Below are 18689 nucleotides of genomic sequence, written 5' to 3' on the forward strand. Positions count from 1 at the left end.
ATAAATCACGATTACCATAATTAGAGTTAAAACTTCTACCTAAGTATGAATACTTAGGATAAAACAAAACAAGTCATAGAAAAGGTAACTGTTAACATTCTGACTCAAAAATAAGCTTATGACCAGCAATGTTTTATTTTTCCATTTCTATCAAAGCTGCCTTATACTATGTTACCTGTAATAGCTTTATGTCACCAACTAAACAAGTAGGGTTCGGACAAGAGAGTTGACTGAAGCAGAAAAACACAATTACTTCTAGAACTTAAGCACTGAATGACCAGCTGTCATTCTACACTCTGCTCAGCTACCACAACACTTTACTGAAAGCTCACCACAGCTACTGAGAAAGAAAAGGGGAAAACTACAGGGGAAAATAGAGTACATCTTACAAGTGAAATATTAGCTTTTAAATTCATTCACGAACTACATTAGTTTTCAACTACTCTATTTGCCCACCAAAGCCACTGATGCAGTGTTAGTGAACTGCAGTTATGATTAATGCAGACTCATTACTGCTGAAAAAGCAATGAGATGCTAAAATTTCCACACCACATGACTACTCGTTTACCATTGAGGGGTCTGTGGGTGAAGGAAGCCCCTCATCAGCATCCTCCTTGATAACATCCTAACAACAACAAAATATTATGGTTTGGGTAAAATGATCAAGGGCTCAACAAAAATTATGAAGTAAACAGTGAATGAGAATGATCTCATAATAATACATAATTCAATAGAAACACATTTGTTTTCTTTAAGTGTTAAAAGCTTTTAACACCTCTTAACAGCCTTGCTCATTGTATCAATACCCTATAATTAAAGCAACCAATAAGTGAGGCTTTTACTTTTTTATCTTTCCTTAGTTCATAATTCCATTTGAACAGCCATCTGTCAGTAAAATAAATAATTGTAAATAGGAAATTTATTATTCTATGAGAAGCTAGGAAAGTCTGCTAGTTTTGCCCTTCTAACAGGTAAAACTGAATTATATGTACTTGCAAAAACACTTAAGATAAAATGTATTTTGTTTTACTAAAATACTAAAAATATTTCTTTTAACATTTAAATTTGATCTTCCAGTTTCTAGCATTTTTTACAACATTAAGGGATGTAATTTTATCTTCTCCAGATACAAAGAACTTGTGACATATTATTAAAAAAATTGAACATAAATTTACAAGTAGCACTCATTTTCTTATATCACTACATCTATTTTGGCACTATAGTACAGTTGGCATTTTCATTAACATATTTTTTGCCAGTATCATAGGTGATTCTCCTCCTCTGTAAGGAATTTCTAAAGATAAAACAAAATACATTTACATTACATGTTAGTAACACCTTTGCTTAAAATACTTATAATATAAAGCTTATGCTTGTCTAACAGAGAATCATCATTAATAACCTTCAATTTCATTACTCACTATATTTATTGTCTATGTTAATATTTGAATTACCCTTCAAAATACTTACTAGGCCATTGTTCTGATCTCTGGACAAACTCGTTTTTAGTGGTGGACGTGAGATGAGATGAGAACTGCCAGGGTAATACCTTGGCATGTAAAGATATGGGGCAAAGAATGGCTATGGAAAAAAAAAGGTGTAACAAAAAAGGGACAAACAATTACACAAATCAAAATGTAATAATAATAAAATAAAAATCATTACAACAAAACACATCCTCTAGTTGAGTTTCATAAAGTAAAAAAGAGCAATTACTAATAGCTTTCTTTACTTTTGCATTGAATCATTGAACAGAATTCAATCAAAAGGTCTGGAGTGAATTCTTCAAAATCACTCAGCAAATGACCCCCTTTTTTTCCTCTGAGCCAATTGCTGCTCTGGTATAGTTTTCTGGAGGAATAGAATCAGAATGGTTTTGGTAGCTACACTCTAACATCTGCTTTCAATATGGGAAAAGGATAATTTAACAATAATTCTGACAATTTCACTCTCTGACCTTATCAACTAAGAATCATCAAAACTTTGAGTCAATTGTCAATAGCCAAGACAATTGTACCAAATAAACAGTAAGTGTGATACATAATAGCATCACTAGAACTTCCCATATTTGTGGCACCCAACCTGGGGGCTCCCACAAACACTAGATTTTGTAAACATATGAACAGATGCTTATAGCAGACAGTACTGGAGCTTTGTTTTGCTGGAAACACATTAATGCATGTTGTTCAATACAAATACCATTTCAAGGGACAGTGTTAATTTAGACTTTCGGAAAAGCAGAATTACAGCACTCATTGCTTTCAACTCATTGCCCAGTTCTTAATACAACTACCCACCCCTCAAAAAAAGAAACAAACTAAAAACCAACAAAACACCATAAAAACCTAAAAGAAATCTCAAAATAATGGCTGTATTACTGATTTCTGATGTTTCTATGTGTAGCATTTTCCAAATTGTATTATCCAGATACTTCACAAGAGAACATATTATCTGATTTGTGTTTCTGCACATGACAAGATTCTGATTAGTCTACAACACCAAATTTAGTATAGAGTAAATAATTCTATGACTAAAGGGATAATCTATGAGGAAGGAGTAAAATTTTTTGAAATATTTAGATTTGCCAATAAGGACTTAAAAACTTCTGTATTCAGAAGCAGCTCTAAATGAACTGAGAAATTCAAGTTTAATTTCTCAGTATATCATTTATGTAGGCAGCATATGCTACAACTTCAAGCACTTTATGGAAAGTAAAAATGGTTCCATATTTTTAGCTGCTAGAGGTAGATTCTGAGCACTTTCACATGAATACCACAAAAATTTCATATGCTCTTCCAACATACGAAGTTACACAATATTCATTGTAACCATTCGTCTAAATGGGGAAGTTTGGTTACCTAGCCTTTGCCTTACATTATTTGGCTAGTATAGAATGATGCAGGAAAGTTCACTGAATTAAAACTATTCCACTGTCATAAGGCACATTCTACAATTAATGTGAACTTTTTTTTTGAAGCAAGATTAATTTCCAGAAAATACCACAGAATAATTTAATGCCTCAGTGTTCCACTAAAAGCTTAAGCCATGTGGAAAACCCCCAAGCATTAAATGCTTAACAATCAAACTGCATTCAAGTGCCCAGCTCTCACTGCAGAACCTCTTCTCTGAAATACACAGGGAGTTTGCTCATTGCATGATATCAGACTACAAAGCAATGGAAAAACTCTGTCCACTGAGACAATTATCCCACAATCCTCTCATAACTTCTAATCAACCCCTGGGCCCATTTCAGCTACTCCACTGTTTCCCAATTGTGGGATTAATTCTCCATTACAGGCCAAGCACTTCAGACTCAATCTTCATTTGAGCCACAATACAGGTATCATGAAAACATGAGATCAATATAAATATATATTGGGCATAAACCAGTGCACAGTTGCTCTTCAAGTCTGCAGATAGCCTACAAAGCTTAATGGATGTAGCAAAACACCATTTTTTCAAAATATCAAAGAATTTTCTCCTCTTTGTAAAAAAAAAAAAACGTATTCACATACCATAATTTCTTGCTCCCACCCAGGAAATCCCAATTAAACTTGCCTACTGCTCTGACCTTCCCTGTTAGAAACATCATCTCCACAATGATCCATGAGAGCAGCAATTTTGAGAAGCTGAACTTGAATTCAGCTTTCAGCCAGGCTGTTAGACAGTGGTAAACAGTACATGTCCAGCTTAGCTCTATACTGAGAGCCATAGTGCTATATTGATGAGCTTCTAAATGGGACCATAATCTTCCCTTTACAGTTAACCAGAGAGAGAACTGGGGTTTAAACCAAAAATTAATAGATTACATCACTGGAAGTTCATGGTCCATAACATAGGAAAATCTAAAGAAAAAAGAATACATACAAAATAAAAAAAACCTGTATTTTCCAAAAATAAAGTCTTTTCCCCAACAGCTCAAGGGGGTTTTTCTTAAGCATAAATTAATGCTTAAAGACAACAGGACAGAAAACAGAACCATTGACTGGTCAGAATATGGCACATATCCCCAGAACTGAGGGTGTTTTTGAATAAAATCCAGCTATTTCCACAGAAGTATTTGAATCTGTTGTGCTGTGTCATCCAGTATCCAAGATCTCTCTTGGAAACTTCTACTGGGGAGAGTCTATTCTTCAGTTCTATTTGTTTTTTTAAATACCATTTCTACAAAAACCTGAGAAATGAAATATGATTGAGTCGAAGGAAACAGTTTTTCAGGATGAATTTTCTACTTTTAAAATCTTTTCATCACTTATCTCAGTATGTGGTGTTCATTACAGTACCTTTATGAGTCCAGAGTAATGAATACAGTTCTCTGACAATATTTATTAAGTGACACACTAAAAACAATTATACTTTAGAAGGGTAGCATAAAATTCCAGTGAAAAAAGGCCAAATTGAAGTATTTTAGTCTTCAGCAGGCAAAAAAGTAAGCACGTCTGTAAGCCTTAACAAAAATGAACAAATAAACTCTTTGTAAAAACAGCTTATGACTCACCAGTAATTGTTTCTCTAATGCCAGAAATCCCCATACAGGTTTCAACAGTTTATCACCCCTGACTTTAAACCTTGTCATGTACAGTAACACAAAACAGGGCAAAACAGGGCAAAACAAACAAAAACAGGGCTTCCAACAAAACAGCTACTTGGACTAAGCTGAGTTAGTATCAACACAAATATTCATGTGTCAAGCATTTATCAGTGTTGGACTACTTCAAACTATATGCTATTTTACATTATTTTCAACAAAACAGCATACTGTCACTGTCTTGAAGGTATATAAGAATCATTTTAGAATAGATAACTTTAAAGGTTCTGGCCTACATATATATATACTTTTTTGCCTTGGTTAACAAACACTGATTTAGGAATAACTCAATTTACTTTTCACCTTAATAAGTTATATGTTTATCTACAATCAAATCTACTTAATGCTGAGGCTATTTCCTGTATATCTGTATATAGAAGAATGCTATGACTTATATCAGCTCTCTGGGTTTTTTTCATGATAGTACTGCAGAAAAAAAAAAGTGAAAAATAAAGTTTAAAAATACTGAACACATCCCACAAAACTAGAAAGTTTAGACTCTCTTCAACTATACAGTAAAGCACTTCATTCAATTTTCATGTGAGCCACTCCCAGGACTATGTTTTCTGAGCCCACAAATAGCTCAAAATGTAAGTTTTAGCAATTCATGTTAATTCCTTTAAATGAGTACAACACCAGCTTAGGGAAAAGATCATAATAACTTCAAAAGATCAGAAAAACTTTAAAAAGAGACAACAGGGAAGACAGACATACATTCTTATAATCTATCTCCCCACTTAAGTTTCTGTATTTTTTAACAAAAGTAACCAAAAAAAGATGGGATCCCTCCCAACATCTGTGAGCATGTGAACAACTGAGCACAGTTTACCCCCCCCAAAAAAACCCAACAAAACAAAAACAAACAAAAAAAAACCCACCAAATAAAAAAAGCCCTGCAATATCCTACAAACGAGCAGTGTCTCAAAATTATTTTTTCTTCTTTGTAATTTGTTGTTCTGATGCCATTTACCATGCTTCTTCCCCAAACAACAGTGACTGAACATTACTGCAAAATTTGTCAGCTTTTGGACTTTTCTCCACTCCTAAATAAAACTTGCATGGGTATTTTAATATTTAATAGATGACATCTGCAGTATTACCAGACTAAATCAGAAGAATGTTAATTGGATCTCGATTATTTACCCGATTGTAAAAGGGATGCTGAGGTCCTGTCATACCGCTATAGTAACTGCTGTGAGGCTGGGGGGATAAAACTCCACTATTGAAAGGCCCATTGAAAGAGGTTGTAGAAGAGCAAGCTGAGGAAGGCTGACTGAACAGAGATGTTGCTCTGGCAGGTGCCTCATGTAAAGGCAAGGTGGGATAAGGAAGTCCTCCAATATTCATCTGATCTCTTGCAGCACGAACATCTGAAAAATAAATTCGTAATAAGAATATTATTTTGCTGGAAGTATTTGAGAATTTTTTTATTTGTTTGCCAATTCACTACCGTACATTTTTGTACATTTAACTCCAATCAGAACTCATCAAGCAGAACATCAAGGTGGTCAAATTTCAGCTGGATTTGGTTGATTTCTCTTGATGATCACATCTACACAGGAGGCTTTAGGAAAGTTAGGATGGTTTATCACAAAAACTTATATAGCATATTAATTCTCTCTAAACATTAGATTTTTTTTAAACGTGGCATAAAGGAATCTAACAGTCATTCTCCAAGAGAAGCTGCTCCAAGGCTGGTCTGTACCATGGCAGAGTGACAAATCCCAGCATACAGGGGCCTCTTCTGATCCACCAGGGGCTGTCAGTGCTCTCACAGCAGGTGCTACAGAGACCTAGGAGTTGCCAAAGAAACAAAGGTCCCCAACAAGCCTAGCTCAGGGAGTGTGACAAGGTAGCTTGTGTGGCCAGGGTGCAGGAAGGGTGCAGTCACCCTACCCAAGAGGTGAGCCCCCTTGGTGGTCATCATCCTCTTGCAAGGAGCTCAGATATGGCATCCACATAAGATAAGGCACAAACACATAGTTCTCTGCACTCACCAGAAAGGATGTGACAACACAGACAGAGCTCCTGTCCAGGTCTCAGGCTGGGGGTGGGGCAGAGCCTGTCACCAGTGTTGGATGGTAGTAGAGACAACAGCTGTGTGAGACATGACCAGGCAGACAACCCTGGTCCAGCCTGGTGGCAGAATTAAGTAAGGAAGCAGAAAGATTAAGAAGCATGAGACAGTCAGAGGACAGAGACTGCTGGAATCATGCTCGGTCCTCCCTGAAACAGAACAGCCACCAGAAAAAAGCCAAGATCCAGGGGACTCTGTATTCTCCCCACAACAGGCAAAAGGCAACTGTACCAGGGGACATTCATATTGGACATCAGCAACAATTTCTGCACTGGAAGTCTTTTGGAGATCAGCCAGGAACTCCTGAGGTAACAGAAGCCAACAGGGAAACACCACTGAAATACTTCAAAGGAATTAAAGGGTGTTCCTCTAAGAAGGTGACACAGCTGACAGCCCAGCTCAGGTGTCTCTACCTCAGTGCACACAGACTGGGCAACTAACAGGAGGGGCTGGAAGCCACCGTGCTGCTAGAAAGCTGTGACCTAGCTGCCATTCCAGAAACTTGGTGGATGAATCCTGTGACTGGAGTGCAACTATTGATGGCTGCAGGCTGTTCAAATGGGACAGGAGAGGAAGGAGGGGAGGAGAGGTTGCCCTCTACATCAAGAGATGGACAGATTGCAAATTCTTAAAAACAGTAGAAAGGAGGCCCCCAGGAACTAGCGACCTGTCAGCCTCACCTCTGTGCCTCTGAAGATCATAGACCAGATCCTCGGAGAAGTTTTACTAAGTTTTACTAAGAAGTTTTACCTCCGTGTGGAGGACAGAGGTGATTCAAGAGACCTAGCAACAGCTTCACCACAGGGAAGTCCTGCCTGACCAACCCTGTGATGGAGTGACTGCATCAGTGGACAAGGGCTAGAGATATCATTTTTCTGGACTTCTACAAAGCTTTTCATGTAGTCCCCCCCCAATATCCTTCTCTCTACATTGGAGATATATTTGATGGGTAGACTGTTACACAGAGAGGAAATTGGGTGCGGACAAAAGGTAAAGGTCAATGGCTCAGAGTCCCGACAGACATCAGTGAATACTGGTGTCCATCAGGTCCATACTGGGACCAGCATTATTTAGTATCTGTATTAACAACATGAATGAAGGGATGAGTGCATCCTCAGCCAGTCTGTAGATGACACCATGCTGAGTGCTGCAGCTGACACACCTGAGGGATGGGATGCTATCCAGAGGGACCTGGACAAGCTCAAGAAGGGGACATATGGCAATCACATGAGGTTTAATAAGATCACCTGGGTTTAGTCAACTCTCAGTAACAATCCAGGCTGGGGGATGAACAGATGCAGAGGAGCCCTGCTGAAAAGGTCTTGGGGGTGCTGGTGGGTGAAAGGCTGGACTCGACCCAGCCACGTGCCCTTGTAGCTCAGAAAGCCAAACGTGTCCTGGGCTGCATCCAAAGCATTGTGGGCAGCAGGTGAAGGAGGAATTCTGCCACCTGCAGTGCTGCATCCAGCTCTGGGATCCCCAGAACAAGAAGGACATCAATGTATTTGAACAAGTCCAGACAAGGCCAAAGTTGACTGATGGATGGAGCACCTCTACTATGAGGAAAGGCTGAGAGAATTGGGATTTTTCAGAGAGAAAGCTTTGGGGTGACTTAATTGCACCCTTCAACACCTCGAGAGAGCCTACAAGACAGGTGGAAAAAGACTCTTTACAGGGATATGCAGTGACAGGACAAGGGGGAATGACTTCAAACTGATAGTAGGTTTAGAATTCTTTACCATGAAGGTGGTGAGGTACTGGAGCAGGTTGACCAGAGAACTTATGGATGCCCCAGCACTGGAAGTGTTCAAAGACCAGGTTGGATGGGTTCTGAAAAACCTGATCTAGTGAAAGGTATCCCTGCACATCGCAGGGGGGTTGGAACTAGATAATTTTTAAGGTGCCTTCCTACCTAAGCCATTATAAGACTCTAAGGAACAACTCCCCTAGGAGGAAAGGCTGACATAGTTGGGGTTCTTCAGCCTGGAGAAGACTTTGTTTCACTGACTTAATTTCTACAGGGTTTTACACGTACTCTCATAATTGTTAACAAAGATCTGAAGTCAACTTGCATCTCTTCTACTAAAATATAGTTGTGTGTATTGGTTTCCTCCATCTCCTAAAGCGCTCTGCAAAGCAACAACAGTGGACTTCGCCCTCCAAAAGAAAAGTTTTAGTCCAGGATGGTCTGGCTGTTACAGCAAAACTATTAAGCAAAACTGAATGCCCTCTTACTGAAGTCAAATCAGACAATCTGAAGGTATGACTTAATGAACAAATGAGTGTTCTATGTGACATGCCAAGTAGCTCTACTTAAAATAAATAATAGATTTGTCATTTTCCATTTACTTGAAAGCACACTCACCTGCAATGATTTCTCGTAGCTTGGGATCCAAGTTCACTGTACAAGGCAAAAAGGTTCTTACATCACGTGCAACAAGGACAGGTGTTCGTGAGGATAAAAATACTTCAAAATTCCGTATATCTGCATCAATTTCCAGTAGAGGTTCAACATCTTTAGTTGTAGGAATATTCTTTGAAATTCTGGGGAGTGAAATTACATACATCATAAACCATATTTATTAGAGTATGACTTCAGTTTACAAAGTGATACTCTAGGGTGAAATACTAGTACACTTGCAACTATTCTCCCTGCTCTCTGAAAAATAAGAGAACCCATAAAAAGCTGTGCTGTCTGCAGAAAGATCAATGTAACGTTTTCTAATATGCGAAAAACCTCAAACTGCTGAACAATCTGATCTAATGGTATGCTTCAGAGAAATGTCTAAGAAGCCATACATGAGTAATGTCAAATCCCAAGTAAGGGGAAGTTAACATTTGTGAACTTTAACCCAAACATCTATTCGCATTCCTATACCCAATTCAGAAATTCCATGGAAAAAACAATCTCATTTTTAAACTAACTTTTTGTAATAGAAACAGGCATCTTAGAAGCTGATCAAAATCTAACTGTGCATTCATTGTAAAAAGTGGGAAAACAACCAGCAGCTTTCAAGCATTTCACCTTCTAAGAAAAAGCCACAAATGAAAACAACAAAACCATGAGACATGATCAATGTAAGGAACTGTTCATGCATTATGACTATTGTCAAGCAACAGTGGGGGTTTTGTGAGCACTAGTATAAAGGGGAGTTTCAGGAAGGAACAAGAAGGATTAAATGTTAGTCTTGTGGAAGTTTATGAAAAGCTTCTACCAAGCAAGTGATGCAGGCTGACACTGTTGGTCAGATGGACCTATCTTTCTTGATGTTTCATCTCATAGTACTGGTATCTCATATCAAATGAGAAATGATAATCTAAATTAAAGATTACTAAAATGAAAAAGTACTCACACCCAGCATAATAAAAATGTAAACAGTGAAAGAATGCACTGAGAATAGTGAATACAGTTACAGTAATGGCTATAAAGTGACTGTGACACCACTCTATATGGATACCAGTGAAGTAACCACACTGTACATAAAGTAAAAATAGAAAAAAATATGAGGAGAAAAAAATAAAAAAAACTTTATATAAATACAAAATTAATTATGATTTTTAATGGCTCTTTTCAAAGACATGTTAAGACTACAACTCCATGATAAAGGGGAACAGCATAGATATGTTGGCCACTCTATGAACTGCTGTAACTTGCTTAAAAGAAGAAGGTAGCATAGAACAAAGAAAGTTAAAGTGTTTTCTCCAACTACTGGACAATTAGAAGAGTTAAGGCAACTACCAATGCTGTCATGGGGGAAATGAGTGTACTGATGCATGGATGGGAAGGGAGGCAGGAGACTCATGCACACTTAGTAAATCATCAGTACACCAGGGATTTCTTACATTAAATAAATTTACACTTACATTGTGTCTTCAAAAAGGAAAAAAAAACTTAACATTTAAAAGCAACCCCCAACTGGTTGTAATTGAATTGTATTTTTAATAGAGCTAATGAACTAAGTCTACCATTAGCTGAACAATCTTACCCTATTTCACAATTTGTCTGCTTTTTAAAAGCAACAATCTTTTTTTATCTTTATTTTTAAATCCTCCACAGAAAATAGAATTTTATGCACCATGGGATTATTCCAGAGGCAAAAGTAGCAGATTTACACAGAATACTTAGCATTTAATGTTAAGAAAAATAAAAGAATTGAGAATCAATGCTACATGCTTGAAGTAAGTGCAACTCCATTGCATTAAAAATGTATTTCAGCCACGTTAAATCTTTCAATCTGATCTTTTACGACATTCTAGCCATCCTACTAAGAGTAGAATTAACAAATTCCTATAAATGTTACCAGAAAACAATGGACCATGCACCTAACAGATGGAGGATACTGCCATACCATGATATCATAAACAGTGTCTGTGAATAACTTCATTCACAGTGAAAGGTTACTTTATAGCACAGGAAAAATGTAGCAAATATAAAGCATAAAAGCAAGTGTAGCCTATTCTAACAAAGGTTCTGCAGAACAAGTTGTGATGAGACATTGTCCAGATGGCAGCTGGATTATCCACTTTAAGAAAGCTCAATGTACGTAAGACTTCAGAGACTCCAGCCTTAAGAGAATAAAAGGTGGTTATTCTGTGAGAAGACACTCAAAGGTTACAATTTCAAATAATGGGAACAGTTCATTCTCTGGCACAGTTTAAAGAAATCAAGTATAAGCTGAAAGAAGTCCTAACCTCAAGGAGTGAAGGACCAAAAGAAAAAAAAATAAGAACACTGGCAGTATCAAAGTAAAACCTGTATACTCCACTGAATCTGACAAATGCCTCTTTTACACTAATATTTAGCTACTACCTTATGCTATTCTGTTGAGCCTTATATAAAACTACAATTAAACTGACTGTAAATGTATATGTTTTAAATCAAACATCAGATTGTAAAAAAAGCCAAGATCCTTAATGTACACTTTAGTTATATATATTTGTTACATATATTGACTGTTAGTATTTTAGACAGGAGTTCAATGCTGAAAAAGTAAAAATTAAGTCACTTTTCAAGTCAGGAACTAAAGAGTTAAAGAGTGGTCTACTTCAACACTTCAATCTACAAAATAAAAAGCCAAAAGAGAATGTGACATAGATTTAAATAAAACACACAGCTGATGAATCACATGAAACAAATTAGCTGATTTTTAATGCCAGCTCTACTTAAGTCTGAATGCGAACAGTGTTCTGAATACGATGAACAAAGCTACTGTTCAGAAGCCAATAGCCCACTGCTGGTGTGCAGATTGAAGTCTCTATTCTAACCTCCTGAGCTCAATGTCTTAAACTATGCCTTTGAAAGAAATATTTATGTAAATGATAATCTTTTGGCAAAGAGCCACAAAAACCATACGTGCCTGCACTTCTCAGATAAAAAAAATAAAAGGTTAGCATTTAAAGCACTTTAGAAGTTACTTTTTCTAAAATACAAGCATGCAGATCTAAAAATAAAGCACTGTGAACACACTTTTTTCATTTTGGGGCTAGATTCCTGAGGCAAAAGAAGTATTATTTAAATCAGAAACATCAGAAAGTGTCAGTGTTACAGACTGTCTGTTTCCAGGAGAAACTACTTGAATTTAGAAGGAATGAAGCTAAAACAAAAAATTTCATTGATTGAAGTGAACCTTAAAAATTAATTCCACTACTCTTCACATTGCTTTCCCATAAGCAGCTGAAATTAAGAACTGCTTTCATTCTGGAGTAAGTTACATTGCAACAATGATGAATTATTCCTGGCTTTTTCCTCAAATACAGACAATTTAGTACAAGTACACAGAGGCACATCATGTTATCTTTCATTCTGCAAATTAGATTCCTATTTGTTCTAATTATGTTCACCTTATACTTCCATGATTGACTTAGAAAATAACCAACCATGGTCTGACAGTGTGTCCAGCACTGAATGTTGCCAGCATAGCTCAGAGGAAGGTGCTAAGCTGTTGCACCTATTGACCACCTCCTTCACTAGCCTGCTAGGTGGTGGCAAAATGACAACAGCCAAAATCAAACACCTTCATCCACACTGGAGGCTGCACTGGAGGTGCCCATGTTGCCTATGCCACTGGTTATGTCCGGCCCTGGAACATGCCAACAGGATTTAGCCACCTCTTCCCCCAGCCAGAGGTTTTGGGGCAGGTGCTCAAGGCTGGCTCTGACACAGTGTAGCTGAGTAACCAGGCTGTGGTGACAAGAGCTGTGAGGAGCCTCACTGCAGGGCTCTCCTGCCTGAGCTAAGAACAGCTTTTAAGCTCAGACCTCTGCCCTCGGTCCTCCTCCAAGCTACATCTGTGCACCTTTGGTCTTGACCTTTACCAGTGGCTTAACATCCTGCCTTGACCTGTGCCTTGTGGCTACACACCACAGGGCTGTTTGCTGTCCCTGGGTACTGTCACTGAACCTGCTCCGCTCTGCCCATTTGGCTACTGAGGGATTGCTCCCCTTGCTCACAGGGCCGTGCCTGCCTTGCAGCCCTCCTCAGCTCCCAGCTCACCCTCGCTCATGGAGCAGAACCCTGCTGTTCCCACACTGGTGGGAATTTGACTTCTTTACAAGCCCTCATAGCATGAAGGTCTGTTCTCTCTTCTCTTTCCAAACCTCTCTCCCCGAAGGCAAAAACAAAGAGATGCTTCAAATTGATCTTTGCACACCTAGTTTTTTTTCCTCATGTGTTTCACAGGAGCAAGCAACTGCATGGACAAGAGTAATTTAACTTTCTCACTCCATAAAAAGCAAATGACTTAATTAATTGCTATTAAATAATAGAGCAACAGAAGGCACGAGCATGAAGGCATGCCATGTTTTATCTATCATGGGCTTTTAAATTTTTTCCTCTCAAGACAGTACAAGTCAAAAATGTTGCTTAAAATAATGACATAATTTGTCTTTAAAAATGAGAAAAAAAATTTCTACATGTTTGATACTGAGAAACACAAAACTAGAAAATCTTGGCTGCAATGGAATGCAATATGAAATTTTGATGCTTAACAGTCTGCTAATTAGATGTCTGATCTCTAATTCCTAATAATCAAATCCTATGCTTTGCACTGAAGTTACTTATGTCTGGTCAATATAATGACAGTGTTAAAAGCTCTCACACAAATCGCTCCAGGAACTTTGCAGTACTAGCAAAGTATCAGCAACTGTGCTACAAATATTCTCTCAAACTGAAAACTGCGACAGGTCACTTGGACACTGAAAAAGAACATTCACTTATACGCCCATTCGTACAAAGACAGGAATAAAAAGTCATCACACACTCAATAATATAACATAAGGGAACAAATGCTTTATCTTTATAAAGACCAAAAAAAGAGAAAGCTATAGTTTGACATATCTATGTAGACTAAAATTCAAGTCTCCTTGGCGCATATTAAGCAGAAGAGACTTCACTGAACAGATGCAATAGCTATTTAAAAACTCCTATTACCATAGGTATTCAGGAAAGCTTGCTTTGCAGAACTGACTCTATTCAATTCAAGTACCAGCAGATAAACCACCTCTCCTCAGTGTTCCTGCTTTTCATTATTTCAGAAAAAACAAACAAACAAACAAACAAAAATTCTGATGCTTAAAAGATTGATATTTATTAAACTAATCTCCCACACCCAGTATGACACACTGTCACTGAACCATATTAAAAAGTTCAGTTCTTTGAACAACTCTCTGGCATACTTTATGATTAAAATAAAGTGTTAAAGCAGTTACAAATGCCCGGATTCATTCACAGCTTTGCAGTGCTATTTGAATTACAAAAGGCAAAAGAATTTTAAAAAAGGTGGGCATCAACCACCTACTACTCAACTGGTACACTGCCTTTTAACACTGAGACCACACTATTAGCACAGTAAGAAACATAATAACTTTTACATGCCCTGCATTTTAAGTAAGAGGCAATAAAAGGAAACAGAAAAACAAAAAGCAGGTTAAATATTTTAGAAGTAATGCCTCACTGTGAGGTCTACAATACTAAATTGTCTACTTAAAGGAAGTGATTTAGTTAAACATGGCCTGGGCAAAGATGATTGCAGAGAACATTATCATCAGAGTGATGAATATGGCACCTTCCACGGCTTTTTCATTTTTAATTTCTGTAATCACTAAATAGCTACACTTCTTAAATTAATACATCAATAGGCATTAAGCTACTCACAAATCCCTCAGAAGTTCATTTCACCCTTTTTCTTAAAAGGTATTTAAACAGTGTCAAAACTGGAATTAACATAATAACCTTCCAGAAAAGTTACATTTCAAGGATCTTACTCAATTTTAACATTTAAAATTTCTACAGAATTGCTGAAAGCATATAACATACTTTTCTAAAATAATAATTCAATAGATATTTGTCTAAAGCACTGTAATGAAAAAGTAAACAGATAATGCTTATCTTCCATTTTTATTTTACTTCTTTTCTTCTTACTTATGTATATTAACAAAAAAACCTCAAATGATTTAAACAAAAGCTTTTAGCTCAACACATAATTGCAACAAAATTACAATAATTGTACCAATTAAAATAATCCTGAATGAACAGTTTGTCATCTTAATGTTCCAATGGTTTATAGAAGGATCTACTTAATTAGCTGAAATTGCTTTCCAATGTTAGTATCAAATGTCATTTGTTAAAAGTTGAACGATTTTGAAAATAATTTAACAAAGCAATTTTACAAAACACCAAGAACCAACATTTTCTTTTCAGCTGAATAAAGCAAGCAGATGTGTCATCAAATTGCTATAAAAATAAATGAGCCTTTATATGGAGAAAAATAAATTTTACTACTAGTGCTACAGAATACTATTTTTTTATGAAATCAAATTCTTTAATAAAATAATTTCATATCATTTATATCGTGGTGATATTTTTAGTATGCTATAAATATACTTTCTTAAATTGAAGTAGTAAACAATCAAGGAGAAATATTCCATCGTACATGAAACAGAAAAATGTTTTAACCTGACTAAGTGATTTCTTAATTTGATTACCATGGGTGTATTACACAAGAGATCTGAATCTATCAGGAAAACATGGCACCAGTGAAACCATGTTATAGAACTCCAAATCTATAGTAATGAACTGTTTCACTTATAACTAAATTTGTTTCTACCAGTTTAATTTCAAGAAAAAAGGAAAAAAAATAAAAGAAAAAACATTCTGTGGTTGATTTCAAGAAGGGGTAACTTCAGTAAAGACTGGAAAAAACCCAAGCAAAATCATATACCAGTGCTGAAACTAGACTTGAACTGAAGGAACTAAGAAAAAATAAATCCTTCTACTATTGATAAATTAGACAAAGCATGTATATTCTACAATTCATCCCTTGGAATGCTGTAACAGTTGCAAAAATATTAAAATGAAAGTAATAATGAGCTATGGCTCACTTAGATCCTTTGGCTCCCTTCATCCCTGCAACCCCCCCACTACCCCCAAGAAAATGAAAAGGGAAAGGGAAAGGGAAAGGAAAAGGAAAAGGGAAAGGGAAAGGGAAAGGGAAAGGGAAAGGGAAAGGGAAAGGGAAAGGGAAAGGGAAAGGGAAAGGGAAAGGGAAAGGAAAAGGAAAAGGAAAAGGAAAAGGAAAAGGAAAAGGAAAAGGAAAAGGAAAAGGAAAAGGAAAAGGAAAAGGAAAAGGAAAAGGAAAAGGAAAAGGAAAAGGAAAAGGAAAAGGAAAAGGAAAAGGAAAAGGAAAAGGAAAAGGAAAAGGAAAAGATGCTGAATTGAAGAAAGTTGTTATACCGTTCCTCTAAATTTGGTGTGTTCTGCCTTGGCATGTGGTACTACCATCCAATTTGCCATCCATCATAGGTAGGCATGCACACATATGTGCACAAAGACTTTATTACAGAGGTTAAATTAAGCCCAAGTGATGGATGAATTACATGTTGCTAAGTTTTAAATAATGGTTACCTACAACTCTGAGGAAAGTATAACCATTTTCTTGTCCTGAGAAATCTCTTTTTTTCAAAATCAAACAGTTCTTGATTTCCATAGTTTCCCTCAGCTTCCCAGAAAGCATATTTTCAAGGAGATTAAGGAAGGGTGGAGATCATAATCTGAACAGATGGCTCATAAGTTTCTTCTTCTATCCTGAGCCAAGCTCTTCTGTTCTAATATTTTTAATAAATATATAAAAATAGTCACAGGAATTTAGGGACCATCAGCTATTTGCAAATATCCTTATAAAAAATCAGAAAGTTCTGTCTTAATATTCCTGTTTGCTCAAAGCCCATGTCTTAACACCCCAGTTTGGTCAAAGTTCAGGCAAAGAATGACAGGTAGGACTGTCCTTCATGACATCAAGCCATGACAAAAAGCAGATTAACATCCAAAGCAGCCAGTAGGAAACACCTGAACAGAAGGTTGTGTGAATACCTGAATTCTGTAGCATTAAATAAATTGTATATTCAGTCATGGGGGACAAGCACCCTCCCCTCCCCAGAATCTTTAAGCACTGATCTCATGCTCTCTCTTAGGACTATCTCCTCAGATACACCAGCCTTATACTTCTCACAGTTTCAGCAGGTTCAGCTAGAATTTTATTCAGAAAGACGCTGTAAGAGAGAGGACAATATTTACCACACATCTGCCTAATGCCTGGGTGAATGTTCTACCTATGTCTGGTATCCATGAGGAAATTCTCATGGATTGTCATCAACTTCATACTGACTTTTTTCTTTCCAAAGGGCCCTCTGTAACAGGCAGATCATTAAATTGCTCTGGAAGCCTGCAGTGCATTCCTTGCCATTTTCTTTCCCAAAGTCAACTGGACTTTTCTATAGTCGCCTTCCTTGCCTGCCTGGACAACACATCTTGTTCAACAGCACCAGAAGGTTCCTGCAACTTGTCACACATCCTGTCCCAGCACTTGGTATAACTAATTTAGACACATTTATCTTAGAATTAAAGTAACCTTTGCTGCTGTGCTTTGTGCTGAACCTCATTTTATCCTCCTGCTGCAAACATGCTCAAACCACATTTTTTTTTGTCCTTTACTTGGCTCTGTAAGGGCTTCAGTTACTGACTGAATAGGTTCTAGGTGCAAGGTAGGCTTTGCTTTAGCAATTCTGTGCATTCACAACAGAACCATTGATTTCACAGGACCTTCAGGGGTAAAAATTCAGACTGTTCATAGTTTTTCAAGTGTCTAGAAATTTACAATCATTTTCTGAAATGCCATACGAGACATTCTTGAACTCAAGAGGCATACGCATGCCTGAAATTTCACTTTCAATTGTATAAATCTTACAGTCCAGCTACTAGTAGCTCTAAGTGGCAGACTGGTAAATCTGCCATATCTAGAAAAGAAATCGTTAGCTCATAAATACAGAAACTCTCCCTAATGCCTCTGGAAGGACAAAAGCCTCCAGAAGGACAGGCAAGAAAGTTACACAATTACTTTAATGATTTCTAGGAACATTTTCCAATTGACAAAGTACTGCAGGCTTTGATTTCTGCCATGATAAATAGGGTACAAAGAGAAAATCAGAGAAATCAGCAACAATTTATGAATTCCTTTCCTTACTGCAGATTTACTGCCCATCACTGCGTTAGCAGGATTATAGATGAGATTATTTTCCCCAGTAGGGTATGATACTTATATCCACAATAACTCGATCTGCAACTTACTCACAGCTACTTCTACAACCCTCTGTGAAACAGTTATCCTGGTTATATGCCCACATGGCATTTCCTCCCTCTGTCAGACCATTCACAGCTATGTCAAATAGCACAAGAATTATCTTTGGAAATCTCACCTGCAAGTTTCTCACAAGACAGATACTCTTATCTTTTGCTTCCTTCTTTTGTTTTCCTGGGGCAATCGTGCCTGTTATTATCTTAGATTTTAATACATTTAGATGTTTCTAGATTAAGATCTTGCTTAAAATGTCTTAAATTTCAAAATACTTCCTTGTCTTCTTCCTATGTTCTGTTGAATCTGTTGAGAATTCAGTTTCTTGAACTGTACCTTTTTTCTACAAAAGCCACAGTGACTTTTCCCAAGATATCATTTATTTAGATCTGACACTGTC

At 37.0% G+C, this 18689-nt stretch overlaps 1 protein-coding gene across 3 annotated transcripts in view; it reads right to left on the reverse strand.

Annotated features, from left to right (window-relative positions):
- KIDINS220 (kinase D interacting substrate 220) overlaps positions 1-18689 on the reverse strand; it is a 75361-nt gene that overhangs the window by 13503 nt on the left and 43169 nt on the right. Inside the window, exons 23-26 of one of the 3 annotated variants that reach the window (XM_053973644.1) lie at positions 9031-9209; positions 5732-5958; positions 1471-1581; positions 569-625 (exon numbers count right to left, since the gene is read on the reverse strand). In XM_053973644.1, the coding sequence (XP_053829619.1) occupies positions 569-625; positions 1471-1581; positions 5732-5958; positions 9031-9209 (574 nt within the window). The remainder of the gene's footprint in view (positions 1-568; positions 626-1470; positions 1582-5731; positions 5959-9030; positions 9210-18689) is intronic. The other 2 variants (XM_053973645.1, XM_053973646.1) reach the window with 2 other exon arrangements.

The sequence above is a fragment of the Vidua macroura genome, chromosome 3 (genome assembly GCF_024509145.1).
Source record: "Vidua macroura isolate BioBank_ID:100142 chromosome 3, ASM2450914v1, whole genome shotgun sequence".
In the NCBI taxonomy this organism is placed as follows: domain Eukaryota; kingdom Metazoa; phylum Chordata; class Aves; order Passeriformes; family Viduidae; genus Vidua; species Vidua macroura.